This window comes from Oppia nitens, unplaced genomic scaffold, assembly GCF_028296485.1.
Source record: "Oppia nitens isolate AA-2021 unplaced genomic scaffold, nextdenovo-longstitch-racon4-pilon3 scaffold1_pilon_pilon_pilon, whole genome shotgun sequence".
NCBI classification, from domain to species: Eukaryota; Metazoa; Arthropoda; class Arachnida; order Sarcoptiformes; family Oppiidae; genus Oppia; species Oppia nitens.
This window is the reverse complement of record NW_026533199.1, coordinates 12,239,887-12,251,853: the sequence shown is the minus strand read 5'-3', so window position 1 is coordinate 12,251,853 and position 11,967 is coordinate 12,239,887. Positions and strand designations below refer to the sequence as shown.

General features: G+C 27.2%; 2 protein-coding genes across 2 annotated transcripts; both read left to right on the top strand.

The window, feature by feature from the left end:
• Positions 1 to 2,357: 2,357 nt before the first annotated feature.
• LOC128951542 (E3 ubiquitin-protein ligase RNF14-like) lies at positions 2,358 to 3,736 on the top strand. Its single transcript, XM_054296789.1, has 4 exons — positions 2,358 to 2,379; positions 2,774 to 3,075; positions 3,176 to 3,466; positions 3,574 to 3,736. Exons 1-4 carry the CDS (start codon positions 2,358 to 2,360, stop codon positions 3,709 to 3,711), a joined length of 753 nt encoding a protein of 250 aa, XP_054152764.1. The 3' UTR covers positions 3,712 to 3,736.
• A 4,848-nt stretch (positions 3,737 to 8,584) lies between these two features.
• Positions 8,585 to 11,367, top strand: LOC128951867 (uncharacterized). The gene is made up of 2 exons (XM_054297153.1): positions 8,585 to 9,700; positions 9,761 to 11,367. The coding sequence occupies exons 1-2, from the start codon at positions 8,647 to 8,649 to the stop codon at positions 11,308 to 11,310; spliced, it is 2,604 nt and encodes an 867-aa protein (XP_054153128.1). The 5' UTR covers positions 8,585 to 8,646; the 3' UTR covers positions 11,311 to 11,367.
• Positions 11,368 to 11,967: the final 600 nt, after the last annotated feature.

Sequence of the window (11,967 nt, the reverse complement as noted above, 5' to 3'; positions counted from 1 at the left end):
AAAGATCGGAACAAATAGTAATCGGACGGTGCGATATCTGGGCTATACGGTGGGTGTGCCATGACTTCCCAATCTAGGGTTTCCAACTTTTGGCGAGTCATTTTTGAAACATGTGGTCTGGCATTATCTTGATGAAACATGACACCACTTCTTTTGACCAAATTTCTGTGATTGCGCAATAATGAAGTCTGTAAATCTTCGAGTTGTCGACAATATACAACACTATCTAATGTTTGGCCAATATCTAACAGCTCCCAATGGACGACACCTTTCATACACCACCAAATACAAAGCATTACTTTACGCTGATGAATATCAGGTCTTGCAGTCGGAATGGGCGCCTGTCCTATATCTCGCCATTGGCCTTTCTTTGTCACATTAACATATAACACCCACTTTTCATCGCCGGTAACAATTCGGTGTAGAAACGGGTCTTTACGGTTGCGAGAAAGCAATGATTCGCAGATGACTACCCGTTGGGCTTTTTGTGCCGGTGTCAACTCATGAGGCACCCAAACTCCCGCCAAATATCTCTTTCCAATCTTTACCAAATGATTCCAAACAGTCTTCTGATCCACCTCTAGTATCATACCAATCTCCGTGGTACTTAATCTGGGGTCTTCATCTATCAGGGATCTGATATCATCGTCATCAACCTTTGATGGCGCACCCGATCTTTCTTTGTCTTCCAGACAATAGTCTTTATTGTCAAATCGCTGAAACCACTCGTATACTCTGCTTCTTGAGACAGCATTTGGATACACTTCATTGATCTTCTTCAATGTCTCTGAGGCACTTGATCCACGACGATATTCATAAAGCATGACATTACGGATATGTGGATCTCTTGATGACAAGCCGTCTACCACTTTCACTATTGAAGACATCACTAAAACAACTGATCACAAATGAAAACAAATGTATTTACTACTGATGTGATTATAAAAAAATTTGAAAACAATAATAGAGATCATACAGTAATGACGTAAACTTAGGTTTATTTGTCTGTCTCGAAACTTAATCCTAACAGTAATATATTGTAATAAATTAAAAATACATTAAAAATACAAAAAATACATTAAAAATACAAAAAAATACATGAAAAATACAAAAAATACATTTAAAATACAAAAAAATACATTAAAAATACAAAAAATATTTAAAATACAAAAAAAAACATTAAAAATTAATGTAATATATTTTATAATGTTAATTACGATTAATATGATATCATTGAAAAATTAAAAACATAATATGTTACTTAATTAAAACAAAATGTTTATAATTTATTATTTTTATTATTATTAATTATGCTATTGATAATTTTTTAAAATTATTTATTAATAATAATAATAATAATAAACTAAATGTAAAATAATATATATATATTTTCAAATATCTTATTTATTTAATTTATATTTCTGTAATATATAATAGTTTTAAATCTCTCTCTCTCTCTCTCTCTCTCTCTCTCTCTCTCTCTCTCTCTCTCTCTCTCTCTTTCTCTCTTAATTGTCATCTGCTATTATTATATGATAACTAAAATACTGATAGTTATTATAGATATTTATGTTATATTATTTAAGTAAATAAAATTAGTTATTAAAACTAATATATATATATAATTGTTTGGTCAAGTTTTAAAAACAATATATCCTATTTTTAAATTAAATTAATATTTTATATATTCTGTAAAAATTATACTTTAATAAATACTAAAATAGTTATTATTATTATTATTATTATTATTATTATTATTATTATTAAATATTTCCATTTTTTCTACTAAACTAAACATGCAAATATATAATTAAATTTAAGACTAATTTTTAGAAAATTAATATTTTTAGTATTAGTTTAAAATATGTTTTTTATATTAATTAGAGCTAATAATAGTCAATTATTTCTATTAAAAAATTATCACAAAACACTAAAATATCGTTATAGTTATTGATAATTGAATTTTATTCAAAAATATTATTATATTAAAAAAATATATTAATGATAATTTAGCATGTTTAGTTAGTTAGCTAAAAATAAAATAAATAAAACTTGTTATATGAATAATTATGTTATTGTTATAGAATGGCTTTCAATGTATACCAGCAAATGCTGAATGAGATGCCAATAAAGTCTGATTTGATTTGATTTGATTTGATTATTAAAAAATATAGTTTTCATATATACTGATTAATAAAATAAATTTAATTACAAGTCTAGTTTTATTATATAATATATTATACTATTAAATTATTTTATATTAAATTAAATTATTATTTAAAGTATATATATATAATGCAAATATGATAACTAATAAATTAATGACCAATTATTATAATATAAGATTTGCCGATAAAATGGTTAAATGGTTACACAATCGTTATATAATAAATATGAATCGTTTTATTGTTGATGACAAATATTATTTGCTAATTAATTTATTATTCAAATTCAATACATTTTTATGTATTTGTCGGGAAATTGGTTTATATATAGGCAACAGTAATAAAAGTAGTAGTAGTAGTAGTAGTAGTAGTAGTAGTAGTAGTAGTAGTAGTAGTAGTAGTAGTAGTAGTAGTAGTAGTAGTAGTAGTAGTAGTAGTAGTAGTAGTAGTAGTAATAGTAGTAATAGTAGTAGTACTGTTCCCAATAAAACAATGGGACAGTTGGCTAAAAATTAAAGTATGAATTAAAATATTTTAATCAATCAAATTAAATGTGAAAAAACTATTTACCGGTAATTAATTTTTAACTTTATTTTGTTTTTAAATAGTTACCAATTATTGCCAATTATGTCGCAATTGGATAGCAATAAATGATGGCCAACAATTTGACGGCACCGCCGCCGCCGCCACTGCCAGCTCCGGGTGCCGACACGTCTATTGTCGCGAATGTTTGGCCCAATATTTGGACAGTCAGATAACTAACGGTACAGTACATCATATCAAGTGTCCGGACAGGCAGTCTTCGGGCGAAGCCGCCTACGAACTGGTATGCAAACTGTTGAGCCGTAAATCGCTGGTCAGATATCATAAACTGTTGCTCATTAAAACATTGGATACTATCGAGGATACGGTATTTCTATATATATATATATATATCATAAATATTATTATTATTTAATTAAAAAAATAAATAAAATAATTACCGTACTTATCGGTAATTAATTTTATAGGCCTATTGTCCCAAATGTAACGATTCGGTTGAGATCGACAGCAGCCGAAAATACGGCTATTGTCTGGATTGCGATTACGCGTTTTGCGCGTGTTGTCGACTCGGCTATCACGGCTCGCAGAGTGCGTGCTCTATCGGTACGGGTGCTACCGATAAGGACGTCCAGCCCGGCGACAAACAACGCCGGTTGGTCAACGGTAACAGTGGCCGCAGCCCGGATGGTCTACACGAGTCGGTAAACTTTATACGCGCTCATTACAAAAAGTGTCCAAACTGTGGCTTCACGTGCGAGGTTTGAACGGGTTTTTTAATTGAATTGTTTTTTAATTGAATTGTTTTTTTTATTTGTTTTTTTTAATATTTGTTTTTTAATTTTTTTAAATATATACTGTACTGTAGAAAATTAATGGCTGCAATAATATGCAATGCAAAATGTGCATGATACATTTTTGTTGGCTATGTTTGATGGATATTACCAACAATGAGACCCGGGTTATACACTATCTGACAACTAATTGTAAATTGAATACAATTTAGGAAAAAAGTGCCAATTTTTTTAATTACCGGTATTTTTTTATTACCGGTATTATTCAAAATGACATTAATTTTTTTGTTAATAATTTGTTAGTAAAAAATAACAACAACTAAAATATCTTTAATTACTAGTAATCATACAATTATTATTTTACCTAATAATTACTTTTTTTTCTCTCTCTCTCTCTCTCTCTATCAATAAATCTACCAAAAGAGTAAAATCAAACAAACAAAATATATTGTAATAAATTTAAAATACAAAAAAATACATTAAAAATACAAAAAATACATTAAAAATACAAAAAAATATTAAAAATACAAAAAAACATTAAAAATACAAAAAATATTAAAAATACAAAAGATATTAAAAATACAAAAAATATTAAAAATACAAAAAACATCAAAAATAAATGTAATATATTTTATAATGTTAATTACAATTAATATGATATCGTTGAAAAATTAAAAACATAATATGTTACTTAATTAAAACAAAATGTTTATAATTTATTATTAATAATTATGCTATTGATAATTTTTTAAATAATTTATTAATAATAACTAAATGTAAAATAATATATATATACAGTATATATATTTAAATATCTTATTTATTTAATTTATATTTCTGTAATATATAATAGTTTTAAATATCTGCTATTATTCTATGATAACTAAAATACTGATAGTTATTATAGGTGTTTATGTTATATTATATAAGTAAATAAAATTATTTGTTTTTATAAGTATAATTGTTTGGTCTAGTTTTAAACACAATATATCCTATTTTTAAATTAAATTAATATTTTATATAATTCTATAAAAAATTATATTATACTTTAATAAATACTAAAATAATAATTATTATTATTAAATATTTCCATTTTTTTTACTAAACTAAACCTTTTAATACTGTATTATATAAGTAAATAAAATTATTTGTTAAAACTAATAAATAATTGTTTTTATAAGTATAATTGTTTGGTCTAGTTTTAAACACAATATATCCTATTTTTAAATTAAATTAATATTTTATATAATTCTATAAAAATTATACTTTAATAAATACTAAAATAGTTATTATTATTATTATTAAATATTTCCATTTTTTACTAAGCTAATCATGCAAATATATAATTAAATTTATGAATAATTTTTAGAAAATTAATATTTTTAGTATTATTAGTTTGATTAAATAATATGGTTTTTATATTAATTACTAATTAATAATTAGACCAAAATAATAGTTATTTATTTCTAAAAAAATTATTATAAAACACTAAAATATCCTTATAGTTATTGATTAATTGAATTTTATTAAAAATATATTAATGATAATTTAGCATGTTTAGTTAGTTAGCTAAAAATAAAATAAATAAAACTTGTTATATGAATAATTATGTTATTATTAAAAAATATAGTTTTCATATACTAATTAATAAAATAAATTTAATTGCAAGTCTAGTTTTATTATATAATATATTATACTATTAAATTATTATTTAAAGTATATATATACAATGCAAATATGATAACTAATAAATTAATGACCAATTATTATAATATAAGATTTGCCGATAAAATGGTTAAATGGTTACACAATCGTTATATAATAAATATGAATCGTTTTATTGTTGATGACAAATATTATTTGCTAATTAATTTATTATTCAAATTCAATACATTTTTATGTATTTGTCGGGAAATTGGTTTATATATAGGCAACAGTAATAAAAGTAGTAGTAGTCGTAGTAGTAGTAGTAGTAGTAGTAGTGCTAATAGTAATAATAATAATAATAAAGTTTGGTCTAACCGATGGCTTATCCGTTTTCTATGCGATCCGACCTATCTGTACGGTAATTCACAATTGATTGAAACATTTATATTGTTGGCACACTTGACACTAATTATTGGTTCGTTTGCAATGTTATGGTACCAGTTGTTTGAAACCAATTATTTTAAACAATTAATTACTGATGTAATCAATCTATTGAAATTGAAAACCAATTTAAATAATGTTAATACTGTAAAAAAGCTATACTACTATTTTGTTGTCATAACATTTCCCAATAGATTTATTTATTGGTTTGTTTATATCTATTTGAATTTAGTTCACAGTTTGCCAATGATTATGGCATACTATGATCGACACCTAAACTACTATCGAAAGCCATATTTCTATTATATTTTGTCGGATCAACTGCTTTACTATTACTACTATATCAGACACAACATCGCGATTCAAGTCAATTGTTTAAAACAATAATGATTTTAATGTTTCTATTAGTTTTGATTAATTCATTACTGCATAGCTATATGTGCGGTAAAATACCGGCCAAAGCACACAAACCATATGCCCTAATGTTTTCATTGTTAGCTAATAATAATAATAATAATAATAATAATAATAGTTGTCTTAAGGGTCGTGACTTGACATTAGTTGAGCGTTTGAAATGCGAAACATTTATCGGACGACTAAGTGGACCGACAATTGGTTTCTATTGTTTATCGCTATTTCCGATAACTAATTGGGAAATATTTCAATTATTACTAATTTGTAGCTCAAATTATATATTTATTATTGGCTTATTTTAACAATTTCTAATAAATAAATTAAAATCAGTTGAAAATGCTAGAAAGCATTTCCATACGTACTCGTAATCCGAAATTAAATTAAAATCAAATGCTTCAGTACGACAAAATAAACTCAACTTTAGTCATGCGAGGTATCAAATGCTTCAGTATGACAAAATTAACTCAACTATAGTCATGTTAGGTATCAAATGCTTCAGTATGACAAAATTAACTCAACTATAGTCATGTTAGGTATCAAATGCTTCAGTATGACAAAATTAACTCAACTATAGTCATGTTAGGTATCAAATGCTTCAGTATGACAAAATTAACTCAACTATAGTTATGTGAGGTATCAAATGACTCAGTATGACAAAATAAACTAAACTTTTTATTCATATAAAATAACTAAAATAAATTATTATATTTACTCTAAATTTAACTTGAATTTACAAAAGTATTAACTATACTTTCATTTTTATACTTTTATTTAAGATATAAAAAAATTGTTTGTTAATTCCATATAACATATTTTCGATGATTAATTCAAAATTATTAATTATTAAAAATTTAATTTGATTTTTTTTGGTAATTTGACCGCCATTTTCTATATGTTCCCGTAGAGATATCAAAATTTGTTGATGTTGATCCCTGTACCTTATTTATGAATCATAAATTATGATAGTTTATATAATATTATAGTTATAATAGATATAATAGTTTGGTTATAGTTTCACATAATATATCCTATTTTTAAATTAAATTGATATTTTATGTATTCTATAAAAAAATTATATTATACTTTAATAAATACTAAAATAATAATTATTATTATTATTAAATATTTCCATTTTTTAAACTATACTAAACATGCAAACGTGTAAATTTAAGAATAATTTTTATGATATTTTATGAATAATGATAATTGAATTTTATTCAACAATATTATTATATTTAAAAAATATATTAATGATATTTTAGCATGTTTAGTTAGTTATTAAAAATAATTAAATAAAACTTGTTATATTATTAATTATGTTTTTATTAAAATTTAGTTTACATATACTGATTAATAAAATAAATTTAATTGCACGTCTAGTTTTAATATTTAATATATTATACTATTAAATTATTATTATATATATATATATGCAAATATGATAATTAATAAATTATCATCACTGATGAAAAATTATTATAATATAAGATTTGCCGATAAACTGGTTAAATGGTTACACAATCGGTATATAATATATTAAATAGGAATCGTATTGTTGATGACAAATATTATTTGATAATTAATTTATTATTAAAACTAATTACATTTTTAAGTATTTGTCGGACAATTGGTTTATATTATTTATATTATTTATAATTTTTTGTTAAAATAGCATTAACAACTAATTATATATATATAAGTTATTTATTAACCAAAAAAAATATTGATTTTAATTTGAAATTTAAGAGCTTTTTAAAAATTTATACTTAAAAACATCATTTAGAATGTTTTATATTAATTATTATTATAATATGATAATTAAAATACTGTTTGATATTATAGTTTTGTAAATAAAATTACATTTATTTTTTGTCTCATTTTTATATTAATTAGTTTTTTTTAAAAATAAAAATAAATATTCATATACACATTTATAGATATTTATTGATATTACTAAATATTAATTAATTATTATTATTACTTATTAATTAAATTATATATCATAAAATAATATTTATTTAGTTAAATAATAGTTATAATATTATTTTATTATACAATAAAAATAATAATTAATTAAATAATTAATTAATTAATAGACGAGCAATGTTATAATGTTTAAATGCTATTATTATAAATTGCCTAGTATAAAGTTATTTAATAGCAATAATTATTATTGCATAAAGTTTATTTTTAAAATTAATATTAAATAATATAAATAGCTTATCTTTTATATTTTGTATCCAGGTTTACAGTATCTGATTTTAATTATAATAATAAATATAATAATAACAATAACAATATATAATAATAATAATCAGTTATACTATTAGTATAATTATAAATCACTGACTAATAATACATAACTTGTGACTAATATTATTATATATTAATACAGTATAATAATGTATAATAAATCCTATTTATAATAATTAATTTTTTAAAAATAATTTAATTATAATATTATTATCTATTGTTTCCATTAAAAAAACATTTATATTAAAATAATTTATATCCAAATAAAGTATAAAAGTTATAAATTATTAGTGCGTTTTTATAATAATAATATGAGTAATAATAATAATTATAATAAACGGCAACAGCAATGGTTACCGACAGCGGCCACTATTCGCAATGATCTCAAATCAATGATGAAAGATCTGACCGCCAGTGGCGGCATCGGCTGCGGCTCGTTCTGGTCAACAGACCCGAAGACACTTAACAACCAATTGGTTGAATGGGCCGATCGTTACGAACAATCGGGACACAGACGAAAATCCCACTACTGGCCAAACCAGTGGCTAATGCCGTGTACGGTAAAGAAACAACAAATTAGTGGCAATCGGTCAGTAGTGTCAGCGATGTCGGATGATAGTGATGACCGCAAATCAATTATCATAGGATTGGCCAACAGTGGCCCAAACGCTAACAAACGAGTGTTGGCTGCCGTCCTACAATTGGTCCGGTCGTGGAACGATCCGATGATCAACAACAACAACATAGCCGATGATTTGATTGAATCGGTCGAACGTAACGGCAAACTGTTTGGCCGATCGCTGACAAATGGTACCGCAAACGTATTGGTTACGGCCCGTACGGTCGAAGCCAATTGCCTGTTACTTGCCGGCGCCGATAAGTATCTTAATACCGGCACCGATAGTAGTGGTATTAAATGGAAGTCCAAATACCAGTGTCTATCACTACAACAAAACAATGGCAATCAAGAAGTGGCGGCATCTGATCTGTCGTCGATAATCTCCAATATTAACGATCGCAAGTCTATTATCATAGGATTGGCCAGCATTCGGGTACATAAGTCACGGTCGTCGGCTAAGTATAAAAACAAGTCAGTGTTGGCAGCCGTTAGACAACTGGTCCGGTCGTGGAACGATCCGATGCTTACCCCAAACTATATGATTGAATCGGTCGATTGTAACGGCAAACTGTTTGGCCGATCGCCGATAAATGGCACCGCAAACGTGTTGGTTACGGCGCCTACAGTTGAGGCCAATCGCCAGTTGCTTGCCGCCGCCGATAAGTATTTTAACAATACTGGCGACGGCAGTAGTAGTAGTAGCAGTAATGTTGGTATTAAATGGTTGCCATACCAGTGCTGTCATCGATTACTATCAAAACAATCGGGACCTCAACAGGAGGTATCAAATCTGGATCAGTCAACAACACCAACAGCAGCAGCACCGGGTGGTGATGTGCCAGTCGGCCAGTCTAACAATATTAATGATTGCAATTCAATTATCATAGGACTGGCCAACATTGGAGATAACAAAAGCTCGGTATTAGCTGCCGTTAGACAACTGGTCCAGTCGTGGAACGATCCGACACTGACCAACGCCAGTGAATTGATCCGATCGGTTGACCAGAACAAACGGTACGGACTGTCGTTGACAAATGGCACCGCAAACATGTTAGTGACGACCGGTACGATTGAAGCCAATCTTCAATTGCTAGCGGCCGCTGATAAGTATATTAATAGTAGTAGTAGTACTAGTATTGGTATTAAATGGGAGCCATACCTAAGCTATCGTCGATCAAAATCATCACAATTGGTTCAATCGGTTATCCGTGGTTTGGACGTCAAAGGTGTCCGAAATTTGACAAATTTTGTCCGCAAATTGGTGGACAACTTGAATATCAGGAAAATTAAAGGTTCGACAATCAAGTCGGTTACGTATTTGTCGTCCAATGGCACCCTATTTGTGACTACTGTATGCAGTCCTAAGACTACCCGTGCCCTACTAATGACTGCCATACAAAATGGTATTGATTGGACAGAATATCGGGACCCGAAAAATCTGAATCAACAACAAATACGAGATGTCCAGGAAGTGATCGAAAATAATAAAAATATTTCAATGATTTTCGGTTTGGACATCCCTGGTGTCGACAATCATCTGACTGCGTATGTGCGCCGTTTGGTTGACAACTGGCCAAAAGCTAACCGCAAAGTTAACGGTGCAATGATTATGTCGGTTGAGTCCAATCAACCGATTGCCGACAACCTGTTGACGACCTCCTTATTTGTTAGGGCATGTAGTCTTGAGGCCACTTATGCACTGATCGAGACGGCCAAACAAAACGGTATCAATTGGTATAAATATCGGGACACAGATTTAGTACGTGAAGTGGTCACCAGTAGTGGCTGTATTTCAGAGATTCACGGTTTGAATACTAGCGGTCACCGATCGGCTGATGTGTTGGCAACGGTTCGCCAATTGGTCGACGTCTGGAACGACCCGACAGTTACCGGCGATTTGATTGAATCGGTTGAATCCAATACAATACTGACAACAATAACAACAACAGGTTATACCGACAACAATAGTCAACCGTTTTTCTATGTTATGGCCAAAGATACTGATGCTAACAGTCTGTTATTGAAGACAGCGGCTGAAAAGTATAACTCAAGCACCGGTAGTACTAGTAGTAGTAGTTGTATCTCATGGTTGCCGCACTCGTATCGGTCACATTACGATCCGGTTAGTGGCCAGTCGTATACATTGTGTATTAAATTATTGGCCGAAAACTATACGAACATTGATTATGACAGTATCGGCAATTTGATCGATTTTGTCTGGCAATTGGTGGCCAATTGGACCGATAAAATAATTAACCGTGCTATAATAGTTTCGGTAGAGCCGTACATCGAAAAGCTACCGGTTCTCGAATATTTGTTGTTATATGTTCGGACTGTCAGTCCGACGGCCACTAGCGATCTGGTTATGGCTTTGCGTAGTCGGCATATTAAATGTCATATTGTTAAGCATAACAATCTGGAAAACCTAACCGATTGAAAACCAATACCAGTGCCCACACTTAACGTGTGATTGATTCAGCAATATATGAAATTTTATTTATGAAAAAAATAACAATGATAGTATTTAAATACTATCATCATGGTTATTTTTTCATAAATTAAAATTTAAAAAATATAATTATTAAAAAAATATATATATAAATATATAAATTTGCTAATCGGTTAGTAATAATAGTTATAAAATAAGCAATTTATTTTTTTTGTCTACGATTTATAGTATCAATTGTCACATTAAAAAAACTAATATATTACTAAATTAATGATTATATGACATATATCTTACATTAAAATATGAAAAAAATTATTTTTTTATGTAATACTGTATTTATAAACTAAATTTTTTGTGTAAATGTAAAAATAATTTTCTAAAGTTTTCTAATAAAATTTTTACGATTAATATTATAAATAAAAAGTTTTTTTTTTCATAAAACTACATGTTATTAATTAAAATATTTAACTATTAACTACTATTTATTATTACTACTAATAGATAATATTATATTTAATTATTTATTATTACAGTATATAAACTACAATTGTATTAATAACATGCTATCCACCCCACCCACCCCCCAAAATATTATCAACTATTTAAAATTTTGTGCTTGGTAACTTATTTTTAATAACTTTATTA

Bases quoted from the DNA above. Each gene is read 5' to 3' on its own strand.
- LOC128951542 (XM_054296789.1), top strand. From the start codon at position 2,358: ATGGTTAAATGGTTACACAATC. The intron at 3,076-3,175 runs GTATTTCTATAT...TTAATTTTATAG, and splicing joins TGGATACTATCGAGGATACG to GCCTATTGTCCCAAATGTAA. The intron at 3,467-3,573 runs GTTTGAACGGGT...ACTGTACTGTAG, and splicing joins ACTGTGGCTTCACGTGCGAG to AAAATTAATGGCTGCAATAA.
- LOC128951867 (XM_054297153.1), top strand. From the start codon at position 8,647: ATGATGAAAGATCTGACCGCCAGTGGCGGCATCGGCTGCGGCTCGTTC. The intron at 9,701-9,760 runs GTGGTGATGTGC...CAATTATCATAG, and splicing joins ACCAACAGCAGCAGCACCGG to GACTGGCCAACATTGGAGAT.